The 25,825-nt window shown below is 33.8% G+C and overlaps 2 protein-coding genes across 11 annotated transcripts in view; one reads left to right on the forward strand and one right to left on the reverse strand.

The window, feature by feature from the left end:
* On the forward strand, window positions 1-20,951 carry LOC111055066 (G-protein coupled receptor Mth2). 9 transcript variants are annotated; one of them, XM_039436425.1, is made up of 10 exons: window positions 1-157; window positions 1,752-2,145; window positions 5,445-5,619; window positions 9,176-9,405; window positions 11,818-12,003; window positions 13,477-13,555; window positions 15,545-15,720; window positions 17,596-17,770; window positions 18,677-18,764; window positions 20,761-20,951. In XM_039436425.1, the coding sequence occupies exons 2-10, from the start codon at window positions 2,046-2,048 to the stop codon at window positions 20,890-20,892; spliced, it is 1,341 nt and encodes a 446-aa protein (XP_039292359.1). In that variant the 5' UTR covers window positions 1-157; window positions 1,752-2,045; the 3' UTR covers window positions 20,893-20,951. The 9 variants fall into 9 exon arrangements, with proteins under 9 accessions (XP_039292359.1, XP_022197925.2, XP_039292365.1 ...); XM_022342233.2 differs by having other exon boundaries at window positions 25-157; window positions 1,904-2,145; XM_039436431.1 differs by having other exon boundaries at window positions 32-153; window positions 1,904-2,145.
* LOC111055067 (DNA-directed RNA polymerase II subunit RPB11) overlaps window positions 20,934-25,825 on the reverse strand; it is a 7,503-nt gene continuing 2,611 nt past the window's right edge. For both annotated transcript variants that reach the window (XM_039436433.1, XM_039436434.1), the window contains exon 4: window positions 20,934-21,365. In XM_039436433.1, coding sequence (XP_039292367.1) covers window positions 21,330-21,365 — 36 coding nt within the window. In that variant the 3' untranslated portion in view covers window positions 20,934-21,329. The remainder of the gene's footprint in view (window positions 21,366-25,825) is intronic.

A 25,825-nucleotide genomic window follows, 5' to 3' on the forward strand; every position in this document is an offset into this window, starting at 1 on the left:
GCAGATAGGAATTTGTGACTATCTTTTCAGCACTCCAAAAGTGCCTAAATCAGGCACGGCTTATTGACTAAGCTATCACTCACTGATGCTTAGTTCTTTATTGAGTGTTGTCTTTAAAACATCATTTCAATATTTGAATTCTCTCAGTATTTTGTAGGTAATTCGTGAATATTTTTGATTGGATTAGAGTAGTTAGTATTTTGTGAATATCGGATTAGAACAGTGTGTGTGTGTGTGTGTGTGTGTGTGTGGAGGAACGTTGCTTAACACTGCGCAAAAGATAGGATATAACGCAAAAAATGTTGATAGAGATATTGTAGATTATTAATTTATAGTGAGGTCCACGTTATAATGGCAGTGTTTGATTAGCAATGGTATTGCTATCCTTGTCCATCATTCACCAAAACGGATAGAGCTATCTCTTTCTCGCTTTGCTCTGTTGCCAGATCGTCTTCTAACAATAGACTAATAAATTAACAAAATATTTCAGCTTAATTATAAAAATTAATTATTTGACCGAGCGGAGTGAGGTCTAAGATTCAAGTCGACTGTTTGGTATTTCTCTTAATGTTTATATGTTGCGCATTTACGGCGAAACGCGGTAATAGATTTTCATGAAATTTGACAAGTTGTTCCTTTTTTAATTGCGCGTCGACGTATACACAAGGTTTTTGGAAATTTTGCATTTCAAGGGTAATATAAAACGAAAAAGGAGCCTCCTTCATATGCCAATATTAGAGTAAAAATCAGACTATAGAATTATTCATCACTAGCCGTCAGGCTCGCTTAGCTCGCCATATCTGTCTAGCCAGGGGGCTCCGTCCCCTGGACCCCCGACTGGATCGTCCAAGAATGAGATTAGCAGGCTCGCTTCGCTCGCCTTCATTTTTATCATGTTAGGACAATCCAGTCGGGGGTCCAGACTAAACGTCTGGCTAAATGGATATGGCGAGCGAAGCGAGCCTGACGGCTAGTAATATAATATTCCCAGGATTGAAGTAGCAGTGCCCAATCAATTTTTCCGCGATAAATGCATTTAAATCTTCAAATTGGTGCCAAAGTCAACTCAACTTAATGCCAACCTGACAAAATTATTAATTTAGTTCCCAGTTAACAACTGTTTCGAAGAGGTACTCTATCTAGATTATAGTTCTATAGTAACATATGATATGGAAATTTCAATTATAATTAAGAGATTGGGAGAAGAAGAATATACATGCTAAAAGACGAACTTTAAACCCTTAAAAACAACCCTTAGAGTTAAAATATTGCCAAAAGATTTCTTAGTGCGCCTCTAAAGGGCCAACTGAACATACCTACCAAATTTGAACGTTTTTGGTCCGGTAGATTTTTAGTTCTGCGAGTGAGTGAGTGAGTGAGTCAGTCAGTCAGTGAGTGAGTGCCATTTCGCTTTTATATATATAGATAAATCAGCTGGCAAGTCTATTGAAGCCAGTCTATTGCTGTATTTCCATAAGGTCTATAGTTTCAATCAGGTACTTGTAAATGAGAATACTGCGTGAGGTCTACTGTTCACAGAACTACTAGTTGATTATTTTAAACGAGAATGAACAGTTAATATTACATCAATAAACCTGTATCAGCTACCATCTATAGAAGGCATTGACTAGACAGAGGATCGGCAACGTTGTTCTCCTATCTTTTTCCACTGCCATTATAACGTGGAACTCACTATAGTACCCAGAGAGAAGTAGGATTATTTAGTTCATCTTTTATTCGTGCATAACTAGTAGGTACTTTACAAAAAATCTGAATAGGAAAAGTTAGGGAATGTTTTGTCAAATATTGTGAAGAGAAAGTACAGTAGAAAAGTAGAAAAAAGAGTGTGAGCAACTTATATTTGCTGATTATATTACTCTACTACTGCCTCTACTATGCAAAGGAAAATGATAAGAAGACGTGGAGAAGAGTAAATGTAAGGGTTTTGACGATAAAAACGTTCAAAAAGGAGGATAAGAGAATCAGATATAAGTGGACGGAATAACGTTGATAAACATTAAACGAAGAGAAAATTTGATACAAGAATGTGGTTGAGGAATAGGATGCTTCAATTTGTGTTGGAATTGTGTGCGATTGTTTTATGTTTATGGAAAGTGGAAGCTGTCACTTTAAAGCAGGCTCCAGGTAAGTAAATTTTATACTCAAATTACTCAAAACTTATAAAATTACAGTTTATTCATAAATGCCGGTTGCACAAAAGCCAATTAAATGTTAACCGTGATTAATAACAAGAAAACCAATCAGAGAACCTTTCCCTGATTGGTTCTCGTGGATCGAATAATCATGATTAAAATTCAACAGGTATTTACAGCATCTGGGCTTTTATATTATTTCTATCTTTATTAAAGTTGTGAGGAAATTCATCATAATTGAACAGGTATATATTGTATCAATTTATTCAAACATTCATAATATAATTATACAATATTGATTTTTTATACGTATTTGATTTGTTATAGAAAAAATCAATATATATCAAGATTTGTTACATCATTTTGTATCTGTATTACAAGAATAAACAAAATATAGAATGGTACGGTAGCCTATTTACTATAATACTATATATACAATCACTTCTAAAGTATTTTTCTTACCGTATTATTATGAAAACACAATGGAAAACCACACCTGAAAACTTTATTATTCATCAAGTTATTCTGAGAAATAAGCATGAAGCTATCTCAAGTTAGGTTCGTCAAATTTCCCCAACCTTTGTCAACATGAATCATACCTTTTGCTTGTCATAAATGTTAGAAAATCGATTGAATTGTTCTACAAACATGTATTATCAGAGAAAACTACTAACTGCTGTGTTCTGTGGTGTTATGTTACTTCAAAAATGTTTGAAAATAGATTATACAAAAGTGCAATTGAGTGATGATTAATAATACATCTGAAGTGGTTGAAGCGTGTGTTGGCCTTATCCTTATCAAAAATCGATTATTAATCTTGTGAAAACAAATTTGAGTTATCATAAAGCAGTGTGATGATGTTAATCCTCCATGCTTCATGACAGCCAAACCCAAATATTGATTTATATCAATTTAATCAATATTGATATCAAAACCCATATTTATATTTAACTCAACATGAAACACACTTTCAAAATATTAATTGTTATTCACTTCGGTACTTTATCTCATATAATTTTTCTCATTACTCGTTCTCTCCTCTTATCTTAAGCTATAAAATAATTTTCTATCAATTATAGCCTACTATTGAGGAAATTCACAAAAACCCTTACTTTCAATGTTTGTGTACGAAAACGTTTTCTTCTGCATGATCGACTATTTCCCATCCACTTCTTTCACTTTTTTCAAATTGTGTGAATTGATCTTATTTTACGAGTCATTACGAGTTAATTTTAATTGTAATATTCAATAACAAATCAGTTCTTTTGTGATCACATTTTTAAAAGATGTTATAAACGGTATCAAGATTTTCAAATTCAAAAACACTGGTTGAATATTTTAAAAGGTATTCAACTTATATCAAGATTTCAAAGTTGTAACTTTAAAGCTGTGCACAGGCTAAAAATAAACTTTCTACTGGTGATATTTTTCAAAGTTTTTCAATTTCTATATTATCAAGCTATCAAAATGAAAAGTTTTCTAAAGGAAATTTTTTTCCGATCATTACTTTTTGAGATATGAGCGCCTATAAAGTTTAAATTTTTGGGACAGAACATTTCAAAATCGGTAAGAGATAATCCATGAGATTTAGTGGATGAATTCTTCATGGTAATACCTCAATGAATTTTTTACCTCAATGAATAACTGAAATCATACAATTTGTTATGCCAAAACTTGAAAATACTGTACAATATTCTCTTAGACCCGGTTTCTAGGATACTTATTACATCTAATAGACTATCAGATCTATATTGTTGATTGAATAAAACAAAAAAATTCTGAAAATATCAATTTTTAAGAAAATTATTCAGTTTATTACTAAAAATGACCAAAAATAACTTATAGTTGAGTTATTTTTAGAGAAATTTTTGGTAAATTGAATAACTTTCTCAAAAATTGAAATTTCAGAGATTTTTGGTTTTATTCAATCAACAATACCATGAAGAATTTTTATCAAATAAATCTCATGGATTTATCTCTTACTGAATTTGAAATGTTCTGTCCCAAAAATTTCAACTTAAGGCGCTCATATCTCATAAAGTAATGATCAGAAAAAAATGTTTTCCTGAGAAAACTTTTTCATTTTGATAACTTGATAATATAGAAATTGAAAAATATCACCAGTAGAAAGCTTATTTTTAGCCTTCGCACAGCTTTAAGACCCGGTTTGTAGGGCACTCACGGTATATTGAGTTTAATAGACCATTAAACCTATAGATCTGATAGTCTATTAGATGTAATAAGTATCCTAGAAACCGGGTGTAGGAGAATATTGTATTTTCAAGCTTTGACAAAACAAATTGAATGATTTCAGTTATTCATTGGGTAAAAAATGATTGATTTAACAACAATGGTACCGGTGTGATAATTATTTAATTCAACTATATACTAACTAATACAGTTTATAAACAGAAATATCCAGTTATGCTCAACTCAGGTCGAGAAGAGACTCGACTCTAATCGAGAGCATGTGTTTTCAAATGGTGACGTCGCGGAGATTAGAATCGACTGGTCTGAGTGTCACCATTTGGAAACACATGCTCTCGACTACAGTCGAGTCTCTTCTCGACCTGAGTCGCGTAAGTGTGAGTTGAGCCTTAAGGTACGTACAGATTTACGCGCCGCGAACATGAGCAATTCACTTTTAATCAGCTGTTGCCAAGCTTTTTATATCTGTATCTTACCGTTTCTGTAAAAAACTAAAAATACAGATATAATCAGCTGATGCAATGAGCAATGAACATGAGCAATTCACTTTTAATCAGCTGTTGCCAAGCTTTTTATATCTGTATCTTACAGTTTCTGTAAAAATACAGATATAATCAGCTGATGCAATGAGCAATGAACATGAGCAATTCACTTTTAATCAGCTGATGCCAAGCTTTTTATATCTGTATCTTACCGTTTCTGTAAAAATACAGATATAATCAGCTGCTACATGAGCAATTCACTTTTAATCAGCTGATGCCAAGCTTTTTATATCTGTATCTTACCGTTTCTGTAAAAATACAGATATAATCAGCTGATGCAATGAGCAATGAACATGAGCAATTCACTTTTAATCAGCTGATGCCAAGCTTTTTATATCTGTATCTTACCGTTTCTGTAAAAATACAGATATAATCAGCTCATTAAAAGTGAATTGCTCATGTTCGCGGCGCGTATATCTGTACGCACCTTTACAGTTAAGATGAAAACTTGTAACAATAATAACAACCAAGCAATAATAAAAACTAATGACTTACTTTAATAATTTAACCTAGGAATAAATATTGTGTTTTATATCTGCAGACAAATGGGTGGTACCAAAATGCTGCCCCCTGGGTTTCACCCTGAGCGAACAGAACCCCTCCTCGTGTGTGCCCACCCCCCTCATGCTGGAGCCCGAATATTGGGGGGCTGACACCCTCCACCCCAACGACACCCAGGTTGACGTCCTAATCGGCAATCCCTGTCCTTATGGCAAGTGAGTACAGTTTTTTTTTTTGGAAAATAAATTTCACTAATTAGTCCAACTAATTCTATTCAATTCTGATTCTATTTTAACACTATAGTTCTATTCTATTTTTTTTTTAAATTCCACTTATTAAATAAATAAACTAGTAGTTCTGTGACAGTAGGTATGCATTCTATAGTCAGGTCCACGTTATAATGGCTGTGGAGAAAGATAGGAGAACAACGTTGCCGATCCTCAGTCTTGTCAATGCCTTCTATAGACGGTAGCTGATACAGATTTATTGATGTAATTGTTCATTCTCGTTTAAAATAATCCATTATATCTTATTAAGCGATAAATGACATTTTTCAATACCTTTATAATGAATCTTCATAACTAGTTGTTCTGTGAACAGTAGACCTCACGCAGTATTCTCATCCACAAGTACCTGATTGAAACTATAGACCTTATAGAAATACAGCAATAGACTGGCTTCTCCACACATCTGTGACAATCACTTGTCAGCTGATTCATGATGAATAATTCTATAGTCTGATTTTTACTCTTATATTGGCGTATGAAGGAGACTCCTTTTTCCTTTTATATTATCCTTTGAATGCAAAATTTCCAAAAACCTTGTATATACGTCGACGCGCAATTAAAAAAGGAACATACCTGTCAAATTTCATGAAAATCTATAACCGCGTTTCGCCGTGAATGCGCAACATATAAACATTTAAACATTAAGAGAAATGCCAAACCGTCGTCTTGAATTTTAGACCTCACTTCGCTCGGTCAATAAATGTTAATTTACCAAAAAAAAACTAAAACTACTACATCAATTACAGAAAATATTAGATAAATTACAATTATACATACAATAATAATTAGTTACAAAAAAATTCCTTATAATGTGTCCTCTACATGTTTAGTTTTTTCTGTGTGGTAATTGACCTACTCCACTATTGCGTACCATGTTCTATAGATATTAGTAGATATTATCGTAGATGTTCATATTATATTAGTAGATAATTATTATCGTAGATGTTCATATATATTAGTAGATAATTATTATCGTAGATGTTCATATTATATTGGTAGATAATTATTATCGTAGATGTTCATATATATTAGTAGATAATATTATCGTAGATGTTCATATTATATTAGTAGATAATTATCATCGTAGATGTTCATATATATTAGTAGATAATTATTATTGTAGATGTTCATATTATATTAGTAGATAATTATATCGTAGATGTTCATATTATATTAGTAGATAATTATTATTGTAGATGTCATATTATATTAGTAGATAATTATTATCGTAGATGTTCATATTATATTAGTAGATATTATCGTAGAGTTCATATTATATTAGTAGATAATTATTATTGTAGATGTTCATATTATATTAGTAGATAATATTATCGTAGATGTTCATATATATTAGTAGATAATTATTATCGTAGATGTTCATATTATATAGTAGATATTATCGTAGATGTTCATATTATATTATTATTCTGTTCAATTATCAAGTGGATTGTTTTTTATTTTCTCTAACATTATTATAATTAATTATCCAGTGAACTGAAGTTTTTCATTTTCTTTGATAAATATCAAATATCAAAGAACTCTGATCTGAGCCAGCCAGGTAACTCGGCATTAAATTTATTTAGTGACGATATCTCACAACTTTCAATCAATTCTAAGTTCATTGTTTATTATTCTATTCTCTTATTCGAATCTATCAACATTTGAAAACTAAAATTGATGAAGAGAAAACAAAATGAACATATTGATTTAGACTATACTAATCAAGTAACTAGTCTCCTTTTTTCTTCTTCTTCTCATTCTTCTTCTTCTTCATTTCCTCCTCCCAGGGGCGCCATTTAGGGGGGGGCAGGGGGGAGGCCTAGGCCCCCCCAAGGATCAGATAAATAATGAAAATTAGGGTCTATCTACACGAATCTCATACTGATTTAATACTTTTTTTAAACAGCAGTAGTAAAATTTCTCCTACAGTATCAACAATGTAGCGAAATTGCCTTGAATTATGGCTACGGGTACGGAGGAATAAAGAATATATTTTTCTCTGTGGTATAGTTTAAGCTTAAATATAGAATGGGTACAATTATTGATGAGGGCACAATAAGTGAGTTATTGCATAAATTTCAACGTGAGAATTAACAAGTTGCAAGATGTCACAGTGAAAAAGCAAAAGAAAGGGCACAATCAGACAATCAATGTAGTATGTACAGAGTTGGTGAAAATTATGGAACCAGCTTAAAGTTCCTCATGCTTTCCAACTGATAGTTATTTTCCAATTAGAATTTGATCCCCAATGAAATTGTTGAAACTGTTATTGTAAAAGAAAAAAATAATGTTTCCATGATTTTTAAGAAATCCGTTTCAGTGTACGTATTCCTACTTTAGGGCCTCTCTGTAGATCTACATTTCTAATAAATATTTCATGATTCAATAACTAATAATGTATAATTATCTTTGTATTGATACTTTTACCACATTTGTATAAAACTGGAAAAAATGAAGCATTTAGTAACATCTTGGATGAAATATTTATGGGGAAAAACCCATGACCCTCTATCCTTTGGAGGTATTCTTTCCCCCCCCTCATACCTCTTGGTTTTTGCCCACCCTAGCAGTTTGGTGAAATGGCGCCACTGCCTCCTCCTCCTCCTTCTCTTTCTTATTCTTTTTCATGTGCTACTTCTTCTTTTTCTTCATAATTTTTTATAAGGTTCTTGTTAAATTCTCTAAAAGGTACTCCAATTTCCTCATCCTCCTCCACCACATCTCCTTTTCCTTTTCCTTCTTCTTCTTCTTCTTCTTCTTCTTCTCCTTCTTCTTCTTCTTCTTCTTCTCCCCTTCTTTCTTCCCCTCCTCCACCATCATTTACTTCTACTCCTTTTTCTCCTTCTACTCCCCCCTTCATCCTCCCTTATCTTTTCCTCCTTCTTCACGTCCTCTTCTTCACCTCCTCCTCCCACTCCTTACCCTTCTCATCCTCGTACTTCTTCTTCTTCTTCTTCTTCATCATCAGCTTCTTCTTACTCATTCTTCTTTTTACTCCTTCTTTTTCTTCTTCTTCTTCTTCTTCTCCGTTATCTTCTTCTTCTTCTTCTCCGTTATCTTCTTCTTCTTCACCTCCTCTTCCTCCTCTTTCCCCACCACCTCCCACTCCTTATTCTTCTCATTCTTTTTTTTACTCCTTCTTTTTCTTCTTCTTCTTCTTCTTCATCTTCTTCTTCTTCTTGTTGTTGTTGTTGTTGTTGTTGTTGTTGTTGTTGTTGTTGTTGTTGTTCTTCTTCTTCTTCTTCTCTTCTTCTTCTTCTTGTTGTTGTTGTTGTTGTTGTTGTTGTTGTTGTTCTTCTTCTTCTTCTTCTTCTTCTTCTTTTTCTTCTCCGTTATCGTCTTCTTCCTCTATTTCTTAATTTTCTTTCCCTTCTTCTTCATCGCCACCTCTTTCTCCCTTTTCTTCATCTTATTAATTTTCAATAAATTCTTCCCAGCAACTTCTCAAATTTCTTGATAATTTCACCAGTTATCTGTTTGCAAGGTACCGCCTGGAGCCGCACAAGGACAGTCTGGACGAGTTCGTGGTTCTGCCCAATGGCTCCCTCCTGGTGCCCTTTCAGACTCCACCCCTGCTCCAGATCACCGACTACTGCCTGGATCTGTTCGAAACGCCCAGTGGGCCGGTCGCCTTGCCTCTCATCTGCTTCTCGTCCTCAGATGAGCAGTCGCCCGATTTCTGGAAAAAGCTGGCGTTGACGGTCTACCCGATGGGTGAGTAATCAAAATCTCACACTAAAGAGGAAAAAGAAAAGTGGCAACTGTGTCATCTTTAAAGCCGAGTTCACACTGGTCAAATGTTCGACATACATGTTCGGCAAACATGTTTGTTGAGGAGCACAGGGACAAACATTTTAAAAAGTTTGGACAGTCGTTGTTTTTCAACCAAAAAATTACTGTTTTTCCAAATATTTTCAGTTTTGACAGCTGTGAAACATAGAACCTCTTCTTCCCACTCACAAAAAATCTGGTGTGGCGCACTCACACAACTTTCCTTGCCGTTTTGAAAATTGATCAGCTGACGCTAGTATGCACGCGCATCTCAAGTCTACTTATAAACAAAGATCTGAGCCAGCTGGTGACAGGACAATAACGCTGTAGACATACGAGGTCTGCTATCTCTTCATAGTGAATGATTTAATAGAATCAACAGTTGCCAACAGTTTGCAATTTGATAATCACATTTTCTCGAATTTCGAGCTTATTTTCAATTTTAGGTGAAAATGTTATTGAACATTAATTGTAGAGATTCTCATGCTCAATCTTTTCCACTTGAATTTTTTTGTTTAAATTGTATTTGAAGCCTGATAATTGAGAATTTAAAATCAAACTTTGCATAGATGGGTGGAGCTCCTGAAATTTTTACAGATGTACTTGTGGCAGTTCATAGAGCTTATTGATGACTATTTTAGGTATGAATTTGATCAAAATCGTTGGAGCCATTTTCGAGAAAATCGCGAAAAACCCTGTTTTTGACAACATTTTCGTCATTTTAGCCGCCATCTTGAATTGCATTTGATCGGAATTGTTCGTGTCGGATCCTCATTTTGTAAGGACCTTAAGTTCCAAATTTCAAGTCATTCCGTTAATTGGGAGATGAGATATCGTGTACACAGACGCACATACACTCATACACACACACAAACAGACTAATACCCAAAAACCACTTTTTTTGGACGCAGGGGACCTTGAAACGTATAGAAATTTAGAAATTGGGGTACCTTAATTTTTTTTGGAATGCAATACTTTTCTTACCTATGGTAATAGGGCAAGGAAAGTAAAAAGGTCATTATTGAGGATTATTTATTTATATATTGATTAATGTTATAATCATACATATTCATCAATTTTTATAGATATTTATAAATTGATATTTACAATATAATTCTCAACTATGAATGATTGGGGAAGGAACAACAGGCTTAAAGCCCAAAACTGTTCCTTTCCCAAATTTAGATAGATAATGTCCAAAAATAGGTTTGGTTATGGGGTCAAAACTTATTATTGAAGTACTATTGAGGATTATTGCTCTAATATTTCTCATATTCTGAGTTTAGTGGCATAGCGAAGGAAGGGTTTCCAGGTTATAACCAGAACATACAGTATATTATTCTGTCCTCTCCATTATATTCTAAGTTTTACATTCTATAGTGAGGTCCACGTTATAATGGCAGTGTTTGATTGGCAATTGTATTGCTATCCTTGTCTATCATTCAACAAAGCGGATAGCGCTATTTCTTTCTCGCTTTGCTCTGTTGCCAGATCGTCTTTTAACAATGTAGACATAATAATTAATTAACAAAATATTCCAACTTAATTATGAAAATTTATTATTAAATTATTGAAAAATATAATTACGGAGGTAGTGCATAACGAAGGGGGGTTTCCAGGTTATACCTTCCCACCCCACGAGCCCAAAAAAAGATCCAAAAATCCAAGATGCACTAAACAAACTTAACAGAACAGCAACATTTTTAAGCCTCACTCTAATAATCAATTATAATCAATTCAAGCCATCAAAATTCAAAATTTATAGTTTCCATGTTTATTTTGGATTAATTTTTTTTTTAAATTGTACACGTGAAATTCTAACCTTATCTTGAACTTGTCACCTATAAATTTGGAAGAAAAATAGCACGAGGACTACCTTATTATTTTATCAACCAATGTTATTACATTAGTTTCATTTGCATTGTAAATAAATAAAATAAAAATGAAAAATCATCAAACATCAACTTATTTGAATATATATTTCAAGGTACGGTATCCTAAACTATAATTTCATAGCACTATATTAATGTGACTTCTCCAAACTGTAACTTTTTAACTCTAATTATTCAAATTATAGCAGAGAATAGAGTACCGTCGACCTTTTGATAATGAAAAATACCCTTCAAACATTGTGGAATACAATAAAAATTATTGCAAGAGATTTGTTACAACTTGATTACCTATTAATTGTAAGCTTTTTAAAATCTCTACTCCCCAAAATTGGGACAAAGCACCACCTCCGTAAACGGAGGTAGTGGACAAAGTCAACCCGGTTTACCTGTATTCATTTATTTGTAGATTGTTTATTCTATGATTATAGTCAATGCATTTATTTATTGAATTGTATAATTTCAGGCCTCCTTCTGTCAGTGCCATTCCTACTGGTGACTCTGCTGATCTACGCTCTCATTCCAGAGCTGCGAGACACGAGGGGCAAATCGCTGTGTTGCCACATCTCCTGTCTCATTCTAGCCTACATTGCTCTGGCCACTGTGCAACTGGGGGGACCTAGTCTATCTGAGAACATGTGTGTCATGATAGGTAAGAAGTCATTTATTTTCTACTATAGTGAGGTCCACGTTATAATGGCAGTGGAGAAAAATGGGAGAACAACGTTGCCGATCCTCTGTCTTGTCAATGCCTTCTATAGACGGTAGCTGATACAGGTTTATTGATGTAATATCAACTGTTCATTCTCGTTTAAAATAATAAATTATATTTTAGTAAGCAAGAAATTATATTTTTAAATAATTTCATAATTAAGGTGGAATATTTTGTTAACTAGTTGTTCTGTGAACAGTAGATCTCACGCAGTATTCTCATCCACAAGTACCTGATTGGCACTATAGACCTTATGGAAATACAGCAATAGACTGGCTTCTCCACACATCTGTGTAATCACCTGTCAACTGATTTATGATGAATAATTCTAAAGTCTGATTTTTACTCTAATATTGGCGTATGAAGGAGGCTCCTTTTTCCTTTTATATTATCCTTGAATTGCAAAATTTCCAAAAACCTTGTATATACGTCGACGCGCTATTTAAAAAGGAACATACCTGTCAAAATTCATGAAAATCTATTTCCGCGTTTCGCCCTAAATGCGCAACATATAAACATTTAAACATTAAGAGAAATGCCAAAACGTCGACTTGAATCTTAGACCTCGCTTCGCTCGGTCAATTATTCATTCTACATTGGTTAAAAGACGATCTGGCAACAGAGCAAATCGATAAAGAGATAGCGCTATCCGTTTTGTTGAATGATAGACAAGGGTAGCAATACCATTGCTAATTAAACACTGCCATTATAACGTGGACCTTCTGAAGGCCTAGATACCCTTTAGAATGAAGTAACACATTATAATACCGTTTATAAAACTCACTACTTTTAGGAATAATGGTTTTAGTTCTTAAGATGTTCATTATTGAAAGAATAAGACTGATATTGTCAATACCACTTTAATTTAATCGAAAATTAATTCATATTACAGAACCAGGTTTCATGGTAATACCATAGAGAAAGATAGCATAAGTAGATATCCCATGGTATAGGGCGTTTATGTCGCAACTTTTACTGTTATCCCAAGCCAATAGTTCACGTAGTTCTTTCCTATGCAGCTGTGTGATGCTGGTAGTCTCTCAAATTGTGCCGTTCATACACTATCACCCCAACAAAACAGTAAAAATTGACAATAATCGACAGTAATCGGCTTGAGATAACAGTAAAAGCTGCGACATAAATTCCCTATACCATGGGATATCTACTTACAATATTGTTTCTCTATGGTAATACCTACCACATCTTCAGCTGAACTAATTTGTTTGTTGATGTTGGAACAGTTCCTGTTGAAGATGTGGTAAGTATTACCACGAAACCTGGTTCTGTAATATGAATTAATTTTCGAATAAATTAAAGTGGTATTGACAATATCAGTCTTATTCTTTCAATTATGTAGAAATACCACAACATCTCTCACCATACAATCAAATTATGTTCATTATTCTTTTTCAGCTTTCCTTATTCAATTCTCATTCCTGGCCTGCTTCTTTTGGTTGAATGTTCTCTGTTTTGACACCTGGTGGAGAGTGACGTGAGTAATATAAGTCTTTAATTATTTATACGGTTTAAAAATTATTAATTTTAACTAGAAGTTACAAAAAATGCGCTTCAATACCATCAACAGAATAAATAGATGTCAAAAAAGCTCTGAGCAATGTTGACAAATCTTCCACTTCTCGGAGATGCTCTTTTATAAATTTTATTTTATAGGACAATTATAAAGTAATGGAGTCATAACTGGAGATAAGAATTGTATTTTTCACATATTTCAGTTAAATACTAGTCAGTATAGTGAGGTTCACGTTATAAGCTAATGGAAGTGAAGAAAGATAGGAGACAATGTTGCAGATTCTCTGACTTGCCACGGCCTTCTATACAAGATATCTGATGTAATATTAACTACTGTTCATTCTTAATATCGGGGCACCGAGCTTCACTCGGTTATTTTTATTTATTGATAAACAGAACACATTTCTATCAAATGATCGTGTTTACAATTTTACAGCTGGCTGTACGTCAGCTTATGAATTTCGGGGATGCGATATTTTGATTTTCCACAGAATCACTCGCTCACTTTTTACTACTTTCACAGACGACGAAAGTCTCAGCTGTTTCAGTCAAGGATGAATTATCGTTTTAATGTCGTTCAGCGAGTTTCCCAAGGATGAGACCTTGTGCAATCGAATTTTTATATCATAAACCTACCATGTTCCAAATTTCGTGAAAATCGTTAGACCCGTTTTCGAGATCCATTGAACATAAATAACCAGATATAAAAATATAAACAGATAATATACAGAAATTGCTCGCTTAATATACTGTAATAGGATTGTTACAAATAATTAAATCATAATTTTTCGCCAAGAAAATATATTTTTCAAATTTATACTACAGTATAAATTTTCATAATTAAGATTGAACATTTTATTGATTAATTACATTCATACATTGTAGAAGATCTACAAAAAACGATCTGGCAACGAGCTAGGAGAGGATAGCGCTATCTGCTTTGTCGAATGATAGACAAGGATAGCCACACCAATGTTATCAAATACTGCCATTATAACGTGTACGGGTATTATTTTCAAAGTCTGGAAAAATGAAGACCTGGTTCATTTTAATTTCTGGTAACAATACTCGATATCGTATTATGTAATACTAGCTGGTAGCCCGTGCTCCGCAAGGGTCCAATTGAAAACTTGACCTACTGAAGTCTTAAAGAATTTAAAATAATCCTATAACCATCCTTGGTTAATTAGGAATCTATATGCAAAGTTACAAGTTAATATCAGTCCAGTAATTGAGACGTGATGATGCGTCATTCGTGAATTTCCTATCCCGTACGTGTATAGGCCAGTTATTTCCTTTATTATAGTATAGACTACTCTATTATATAGATTACTAGCCGTCAGGCTCGCTTCGCTCGCCATATCCGTCCCCTGGACCCCCGGCTCATCCGGCTCCGCCCCCTGGACCCCCAAAAATGAGATCAGCGGACTCGCTTCGCTCGCCTGCATTTTTCATTTGAGCATGCTTCATTCCATCAGAAAGTCAAAGTACTGAGAAAACGAAGAAAAGCTGAGAGAAACGCTGATTTTGGGCGTATCTTTGATGAAAAATTAGTCACCTCATCACAACATTTTTAGACCCTAGCTAAACCTCTGTACCAAATTTGAACATTTTCTGTCTATTATTGATGAAAGAACTGAGAAAACGCTAATTTTGGGCGTATCTTTGACGTTATTGCAAATTCCTTCAAACACAACATTATTTCACCCTAGCTGAGCTTCTGTACTAAATTTGAACATATTCTGTTCATTTGTTCTCGATAAAGCTGAGAAAACGCAGATTTTGGGCGTATCTTTGGATTTTTTTTTAAATCCGTTCTTAGTGCGCCTCTAAAGGGCCAACTGAACATACCTACCAAATTTGAACGTTTTTGGTCTGGTAGATTCTTAGTTCTGCGAGTGAGTGAGTGCCATTTCGCTTTTATATATATAGATTTTATGATAATTTTCAGATCACCATTCACGTATTCCAACCAGAAAATAGAGCTGAAGAAGATGTTATGGTATTCATTGTATGCCTGGTGCTGTCCTCTCTTAGTGCTTCTTTCAACAGTTTTGATGGAATTGACGCCGTTCATACCTCCATCCTACCTAAAGCCCAACTTTGCTTACAACTGTTGGTTCAGTAGTAAGTATACAAAATTGAACCTAATTTTTCAATTTCAAATTTCTAGGTTGTAATCGTATTAACCAGGAAAATATAATATATTTTCATGATTTTAATGAAGTAAATTTTTCATAATTGAGTATTGAGATAAAATATTCTGGTAGTTGATTATATTTCTTCATAATACCAACAGAGGATTTGAAAACGTTGTGCAGTTTGAGAAGGATAGAACTATCTGTTTTGTCTAATGATAGACAGGGATAGAAAACCATTGTTATTAATCAGATGACTTTATAACTTGAATCTCACAGGATTGGGAACTTGTCATAAATCATCTTGTGCTACATACGATTTGGCAACGTTGCGGAATTCGAAAATGATGGAACTACTTGCTTTGTCTATTTACAGTCAAGGATAGCACACTAATGTTTAAGCAGGTGCTGACTTTATAACGGGAATAAATTCCTCATGGCGGTTATTGTGTACAGAGCATGGAATAATGAAAACACAAATCAGACAGATGATGGTACCTAGTCCAGGCAATGGATGCTCAAACAAAGGTACGGTATAGAGGGAAAAGTTTGGAACACAATTTTTGACCCCGCAGCTCTTTTAAGGATAGTAAGGGGGTAAACATATCAAAAGCCCTCACTCCTACCCCCTGTGCTAAGGAGGTGGGGGTGGTTTGAAAGTACCATATTTTGGTTTTTGCACATATCTCGAACAATATGCGTATTTCGGAAATGTTTGTCGAATACAAAATTAAAGCTTACAAATTAGCCTACAAGTTTTATTTGTAACATTTTTCCATATCTCTCATAGTTTTGTAGGTATGAGCTCTCGAAGATGTCACATTTCGAAGAAAAACCCCTTCCGGCTCCGATTTTTCATATTTTTGGCCTTATAACTTTTTAACGGTTCATTGAAAACTTTGAGCTCATAGAGCATCATATTCTCTTCAATCCCATGTATTATTTCATTTTTTATGCATCTCCCTACGATTGTTTCAGCCGTTATAGTGTTGAGTGTAATATCTTCAGTTTAATAACAATAGATCAATTGACAGGGGAATTTGGAGGGAATGTTTGGAGCACAATATTTGACTTTGCAGCTTTGTTTGGACTACTTAGGAGGTAGTCTAACATTCCCTCCAAATTCCCCTGTCAATTGATCTATTGTTGTTAAACTGAAGATATTACACTCAACATTATAGCGGCTACAACAGTAGGGAGATGCATAAAATAATTAAATAATACATGAAATTGAAGAGAATATGATGCTCTATGAGCTCATGATTAGCACAGATTTTTTAAGTAATCGTTGAAAAGTTATAAGGCCAAAAAGATGAAAAATTGGAGCCGGAAGGGGTTTTCTTCAAAATGTGACATCTTCGAGAGCTCATACCTAGAAAACCATGAGAGATATGGAAAAATGTTACAAATAAAACTTGTAGGCTAATTTGTAAGCTTTAATTTTGCATTCGACAAAAATTTCCGAAATACGCATATTGTTCGAGATATGTGCAAAAAACCAAAATATGGTACTTTCAAACCATCCCCACCCCCTTAGCACAGGGGGTAGGAGTGAGGACTTGATATGTTTACCCCCTTACTATCCTTAAAAGAGCTGCGGGGTCAAAAATTGTGTTCCAAACTTTTCCCTCTATAATCTTTCGTTGACTGGACTAACATTTATTGAAAGTATTTAAAGAAACCCATTTGCCCCTATTCTTGGTATTGGAAACGTTTTAATTTACTTAAATTAGGAGAAATTTCAAATTCTATACTGCAATAAATACGAATCTTTCTAATTCGTTCTTCTGTGACACAGAGTTTTGAGACTAGCCAATGCTCTAAGAATTTAATGTTAAAAATAATTTCAATTTTTAATTAACAGATGACTTGGCAGCCCTCGGTTACTTCTATGGACCAATGGGATTCATTCTTATATCAAACATGGTGTTCTTCCTGCTAAGTGCAAGACGTCTATGTAAGCCCATACATTTCTATGCGGATACCAAGGCTGAGGCACCAGTTAGTCAGAAGACAGCTTTGCAACGTAGGCTGGACATGTAAGTTTGTGAATTAAACTGAAAATTTAAGAAATTAATCAAGAAATATCTGAGAATTTTCATGGAGATTGAAAGAATTAATCAAGTGTAAGCTCATTTTTTAAGCTCCTGCTATTTTCTGTATTTGTCAATATTTTTTAAATGTATGAATTCAGGGCTACTTTCTTGTATTTATAAGATAGAATTATACTACTCTTTAAAATTAATAAAACAATAATACAAATTGTAATTATAATTATTATTTTGTTAATTTTAAAAGGGACTATAATTCTATTTTGTCAATACTTGTTTACATGACCAGAGATGTAAAGTGTTTTGGCTCCATAAGATTGAATTGAAATACCTGAGAATTTTACTGGAATTTATTGAGAAATATCAACACATTTATGAATTCGATAATAATAAATAAAAGTTTTAGGGTCAGCAATGACTGTTTTTACACAAACACCGATTTCTCGCCGACACAACACCCAGAAAGTCCTCCGATTGGCTTATTGTCAAATGTAAACTTCAACTAGAGCACCTACTTTCAATAGATGTCTGCTCTGCTGAGAAAAAATAGAATACCATGTGTTCTTATGGAAGCGTTCACATATTGAAAGACTATAAGTGTGTCAACACCTATAACAACTAATGATATTCTATTTCTGCCTAGCAGAGCTCAAGCAAAGATGTTGGCCCAAAAGTTCAGGTATTTATCTATTAAGGGATCATGACTATTTTTCAATAGGATAATTTTTAAATTATTTTTTGAAGACACAACCTGTTTATGTAGTCTTTGCCTTCACCTTATAGTCGTATTTATTTACTTGATAGTCTCAGTACCATGTACTTATATTTGAACTGACTTGGAAGATAATATAACTTATAATTTTTGAACATGATTAATTTTCAATATGATTTCAGGTTTAAACAATGTGCGTTTCTATTCGTTGTAATGGGAGTCAATTGGTTTGCTGAGCTTATTTCCTGGGCTCTGGGAGGACCAAGTCAGGTGAGATTTTTGTTAAATTATTTTTCTAGCAAAAAAATCTGGTGTGGCGCATACACACAACTTTCCTTGCCATTATGAAAATTTATCACCTGACGCGCATCTCAAGTTTACTATTCAAATATTCAAGTCAGCTGGTGACAGAACAATAACGCTGGAGACACACGAAGTCTGCTATCTCTTCATAGTGAATGATTCAATAGAATCAACAATATGCAATTGAAATAATAACATTTTCTCGAATATCGAGCTTATTTTAAATTTTAGGTGAAAATGTTATTGAACATAAATTGTAGAGATTTTCATGCTCAATCTGTTCCACTTGGAATTTTTTGTTTAATTTGTATCTGAAGCCTGATAATTGGGAATATAAAATCAAACTTTGCATAGATGGGGCGGAGCTCCTGGAATTTTCACAGATATGTGACTTGTGACAGTTGATAGAGCTCATCAATGACTATTTTAGGTATGAATTTGATCAAAATCGTTGGAGCCGTTTTCGAGAAAATCGCGAAAAACCCTGTTTTTGACAACATTTTCTCCATTCTAGCCGCCATCTTGAATTGCATTAGATCGAAATTGTTCGTGTCGGATCCTTATATTGTAAGGACCTTAAGTTCCAAATTTCAAGTCATTCCGTTAATTGGGAGATGAGATATCGTGTACACAGACGCACATACACTCATACACACACACACACACACATACAGACCAATACCCAAAAACCACTTTTTTGGACTCAGGGTACCTTGAAACGTATAGATATATAGAAATTGGGGTACCTTAATCTTTTTCGGAAAGCAATACTTTCCTTACCTATGGTAATAGGGCAAGGAAAATAAAAAATTAGAATTTCTCATTTCTCGTCTTCAAATTCTATATGTTATAAATCTTGCCTAATAACTCATTGAGCCCTGATAATTCATTGTGCGTCCTAATCTAAGGCTGGTGAATTATTTTTCTGAAAAAGAATTGCCAGACACTATAATTTATTCAGTTAAATGTTTATAATTTGCTCTATTCATTATAGAGAATATTGTGGCATTTTTTATTCTTGTTATTTATTTATATGTAGGCCTACTACATTGAAAGATACACAAATCATTGAATGATTGAGGAAGGATCAACAGGCACATTATTTTTAGTATATAAGTTGAAAAACTGTTTTGTCAACTCCATTTCAATTAATTTAACTACATGACTGCAGTTTCTTTGAAGATATGTTGGTTCCAACACAAAACGACAGGTCCTGTAATTAAATTAATAAAACTGGAGTTGACAAATAAAACAGGGTTTTCAATTATGGAAACGTTACATATCATTATATATTCAAAACAGTTTGACTCGTTATCGAAAACACAAATAAAGTTATCCTAATTTCTATTCTATTTGTGCTTATGTTAGTGTTTTAAAATCTAAATTTAGAATCTTTCATTCATATGGCTTTTATCGGCAGAGAGATCCTTTCGGATGTTCTACCTTGCCGTATTACCCTTAGACCAGTTATAGAATAGACACACTGGGAAGTCTAGCCTCTGAAGCCAACATCTACTGCCATATCGCCAAATCGTGACGTTATCATCGGATAGAAAACTTTCAGATTGTGTCTATTTCAGAAGGATGTAAATTATTATTCATTAAAATGGTAAGTTAAACTCCCGCTGCGCTCCCGCTGGAATAGACACAATTTGCTATGAAAAACAATGTAAACAAACTCTACAGAAAAGTTTTCTATCCGATGCTGACATCACGATTTGGCGATATGGCAGTAGATGTTGGCTTCATCGACTTTCAGTATGAATATACAATGGGCCGTGTCTATTCTATAACTGGTCTAAGGTATGACCCAATGTCATTTCCAATTTACACTCAAGTTTATAGGTTATATTTTGGGTTCCTCAAGTTTTCACTTCACTAAAACTTTACACTTTTACTCCCTGAGTTTTAATTTCATTGAGTTTAAAGTTAAAATTAATCTAAATTATTTATTTTTTTACAGGTTTGGTTTGTAACAGACGTCCTCAACACCCTGCAAGGAGTAATAATATTCATAATATTTGTGCTCTATGTACCAAGGGCTAAACGCCTAGCCATGCAATTCATTACCTCACACTTTTGTCAGTCTGAATGAAGTGGCTTTAAATCTAACGATCCAAATAAAATACAAATAAATACAGATATCAAAATCAATATATTTCTACCTCATTACACAATAATATCGTATAAATAACATTGGTTTCAGATTCAGAGCAACATATTTTTAAAAATCTTGTCACCATGACAATTATTATTAAAATGAACAGTAAAGGACTTTGAATTGATACTACAATGAATATTTGAGACATATTTGGGTAAACCCGATGTCTCTATTGTGAATAAATGGATAAATATTGATGGAAATGTTTTCGTCGGTCACAATAGAATATTACAATCCATTATTTATAGTCTAGTTCATTGTTAAATATCACAAAATAGTTCTTTTTACATGTGTCACTCTTGCAAGTCGAATATAGTTTCCAATAGGAAAGTGTATGTTACTTGGAAGGTGGCGTTTTTGAAGCTAGAAGCTCAATCCAAGCCTTCTTTCTTCTCTTTGATTGCCTCCTAGAATTCAAACAAATCATAATTTATTAATAGAATTTTTATTACTAGCAGTAAATTACGAAGTTGAGTGGTAGAGAGAACTAAAACGTCCTAACTCCTAGAAATAGTTATTTGTATATTATCTAGAGTGAAAAGTGCTGTTTTTTCTCCCTGAGGGAAAAGTTTGAAGCCCGAGGCGAAGCCGAGGGCAACAATTTCCCTGAGAGAAAAAAAAATTTTCACTCGTGATATACACAACATTTTTCCTCCACCTACATTTCTATAGAAACTGCAAATAATAGTTATTTGTATATCTAGAGTGAAAAGTACGACTTTTTCTCCCTGTGGGAAAAAGTTTGAAGCCTGAGGCGAAGCCGAGGGCAGCAATTTTCCTGAGGGAGAAAAAGTATTTTTCGCTCGTGATGTACACAACATTTTTCCTCCATCTACATTTTTTTATAGAAACTGCAAATAAAATCATTCTAATAACTTACGTATTGGTGACAATGATTCCTAACAACATAACCTAAATCTAAAACCTAAAAACCGGTCGTATGATTGGCACTGCTGATTGCGCTATCTATCGGCAAAAGTTGTAACAATATTATATCAGCTGGGCATCTACCAAAAATGGCTGACTCCAGATCACGCGGTTCAGATTTGAATTGCAGATCAAAAATATTTGTTGGCTGGTATTTTGAATAGAATAAAATATTTTAAAAATTGTATAAATTTTTATCGTCTACTGATATTAAGAATATAATAAATATCATACAAACATATATTTCATGAGTTAGTTGTAACAACAATGGCCGCCGACTCGACTACAACACTATGATGAAGTTCCCGTTTCAAATTTGATTAGTTAATGAGGAATATTCATTGGTTGGTATTTTGAATAACATGGAATATAAAAAAATATTTATACATTTTTATAGTATACTGATATGAAGTTTGTAATAACTTTAGAATAAAACATATATTTCATATACCGATTAAATGTCTGGTGGAGGTATTGAATTTAGTTGGTTTAATGACTATATCATAGAGAAACAATAGCATAAGTAGATATCCCATGGTATAGGGCGTGCTTATGTCGCAACTTTTACTGTTATCTCAAGGTGATAGTCCACGTAGTTCTTTCCTGTGAAGCTTTATGACGCTGGTAGTCTCTCATCTTGTACCGTTCATACACTCTTAAAACTTTTGACTCAGTCAAAACAGTAAAAATCGACAGTAATCGGCTTGAGATAACAGTAAAAGTTGCGACATAAACGCCCTATACCATGGGATCTCTACTTACGCTGTTGTTTCTCTATGTCTATATGCTTCCTCATCTGAGCTTAGACCTTCCAACCTATTTCAAATGTACGTTTTTAAAATAGAGATGCTCCCCATGTTATTTAAATGGAGTTACTTTTACGCTCTAGGGAGTTTTCCTGGTTTTTCCTCCCGAGAGCGAAAAAGTGAAACTTTAGTATTATGTTCCAGGGAGTAAAGTAAGCACTTTAGACAGGAGGTGGAGGGAAAGAATGTTTTCATTTCATTTCAAAGTTTGAGATAAATCAAGCCAATCAAACCCCAAGTCACATTAACAGAAATCAGTTCAAAACATGACTGCTTTCGAGAGAAGCTCAATTCCCTGATATTGCAGTATTATATTGAGGTACACGTTATAATGAGAGTGGAGAAAGATATAGTGAGGTCCACATTATAATGGCAGTGCTTGATTTAGCAATGGTATTGTTATCCTTGTCTATAACTCAACAAAGCGGATAGCGCTATCTCTCGCTTTGCTCTGTTGCCAGATTGTCTTTTAAAAATGTAGAATTTAAAATTAATTAACAAAATATTTCATCTCAATTATGAAATTATTGAAAAATGTTATTTCTTGCTTGATAAAATAGAATTGATTATTTCAAACGAGAATGAACAGTTAATATTACATCAATAAACCTGTATCAGCTACCTTCTATAGAAGGCATTGACAAGACTGAGGATCGGCAACGTTGTTCTGTTATCTTTCTCCACTGCCATTATAACGAGGACCTTACTATAGGAGAAATGTTTCCTAAATTAAGGTGAAATAAAAGCGATATTGTCAGTTCCACAAATGATGGCTTTTATTTCACCTCTTATTGTAATGCGACATTGTCAGTTCCAAATAATTTATACAAAAAGAGGTGAAATAAAAGCCATCATTTGTGGAACTGACAATATCGCTTTCATTTCATTTCTTGTTGCATAAATTATTTGGAACTGACAATGTCTCATATATTTTACCTTATCATCTTTGATCTTTGATCACCTATTTATCTTTACCTTATCATCTTGTTTACCTACATCATCTTTGTTCATAGTGTAGGTTAAATGTTAAATTTCCTATTCGTAACATTATTCTGTAAATAGACCTTAAATTATTTTAACAGTTAATAATTAACAGTAAAAGTGGGAGTGAGAGGAAATCAAATCATAAGCTTACAAAATTTAAAAGGGATGCAACTCTAAAGGCCATCTCACACCGGCATAGCGTAGCTTGAAATACGTCTTTTGAAAGACGTAGCCGACGTATCTCTAAAGCTGCGTACACATATTCGCGCTTCCGACCCGCACCGAGCACGCTCCTCCCTCGTACCGCCCTTGTACCACCATCGAACCACAGAAGCTCCTCCCACGCACCCATCATGAACGTTACGGAAGATGTTAGATCTTCTCGCGTTCCCCGGTCGAACCACTGTTGCTCCCCGGTCGATCATCAATCGCTCTGCTGGAGTGACGTTCGGTTGCGGAGCAGAGCGAAAGTCACGCACCTCTAGTGTAATCTGTCCATTTCAAACCGGAGTAGCGAAAATTTAGCATTACAAGATAATTCCGAACACGTATTTTAAGCTATGCTACGGCATGTGAGATGGCCTTTAGGAATTTATCCAGAACCCGTTTCTGAATTTTTGATCATAAATATCTCTAAAAAATGATACATCTTTTTAATCCCCGTAGCGAAACACGGGTGTCCTGCTAATTTTTATTTATTTATTTATTTATACATTGATAGATACAATATGAAATAGATACAATATTTTCATTGATAGATACAATATAATTCTCAACTATGAATGATTGGGAGAGGAACAACAGGCTTAAAGCCCAAAACTGTTCCTTTCCCAAATTTGGATAAAAATTGTCCAAAAATAGGTTATGTTTACACTTCACGATTTTTGTCCAATTTTGAGTCCAAAATAATTTTGTGTATAATTACTCTGAAGTGTCTTCTATTATGTACGATATAGAGTGTCCCACAAATATATAACAGCCAAAGACCACATGAAAGTTGCAATAAAGAATGTTGTAATATGAATTGAAATTTCCCCAAATGGTTTAAACTCATTCAAAAGCTTTTAAAATAGCGAGTTTTTCTATTATTGAAAATATTTTGTTACACTGGAAAAAACTGTTTGAAATTTGATATTGAACTGATCGAATGTACTTTTTTAAACTTTTAGTGCTCATAAAAAGTTCGAAAACGTCAGAAACAAAGGAGCAAATCTTATTGGAAATGTCTTTCCAACCATATCTTTAAAATTCAATTTTGATTGATAGTTTTCTAGTAATCGACGTTTTAATAATAGTAAGTAGGCTTATTTCAAAAACATCTATAGTGAGGTCCACGTTATAATGGCAGTGAAGAAAGATAGGAGAAAAGCGTTGCCAAACTTCTGTCTTGTCAATGCCTTCTATAGACGGTAGCAGATACAGGTTTATTAATGTAATATTAACTGTTCACTCTCGTTTAAAATAATGAATTATTATATTTTATTAAGCAATAAATTATATTTTTTTAAAATAATTTCATATTAAATTTACATAATTAAGATGAAATAGTTTGTTAATTATTTATTAATTCTACATTGTTAAAAGACGATCTGGCAACAGAGAAAAGCGAGAAAGAGAGCGCTATCCGCTTTGTTGAATGAAAGAAAAGGATAGCAATACCATTTCTAATCAAACACTGCAATTATAACGTTGTCCTCACTATAGTAAACGATTGATCTCGAAACCTAAGGTCGATATAAGAAACTTTACTGGACATTTTTGTTGCAAATTTCATGTAGAATCTACATTATTTTTAAATTTCATGTAGAATCAAGTCTTCGGTTGTGGGACACTTTCGTGGGATATTCTGTACGGGACTTCTTATATACCGGTACTACCGGACCTGGGCCTAGAAAAAAATGGCCGCCGTAATTGGTGGACTTATTGGAATTTCAATAAAGAATAATCACTAATCAGCTGTTTGGGAGGGTCTCAGTTTGACGAAATCTCAATTGATTCGTCTAGTTCCCGTTTAATATATTCATGCCAGTAACAATATAACTACAGCAGCCATTTTTTTGAAAAAACAAAAATCAGCTGTTTGGGAGGGTCTCAGTTTGTCGAAATATCAATTGGTTCGTCTAGTTCCCGTTTAAAATGTTAATGCCAGC

The sequence above is a fragment of the Nilaparvata lugens genome, chromosome 10 (assembly GCF_014356525.2).
Source record: "Nilaparvata lugens isolate BPH chromosome 10, ASM1435652v1, whole genome shotgun sequence".
Lineage (NCBI taxonomy): Eukaryota > Metazoa > Arthropoda > Insecta > Hemiptera > Delphacidae > Nilaparvata > Nilaparvata lugens.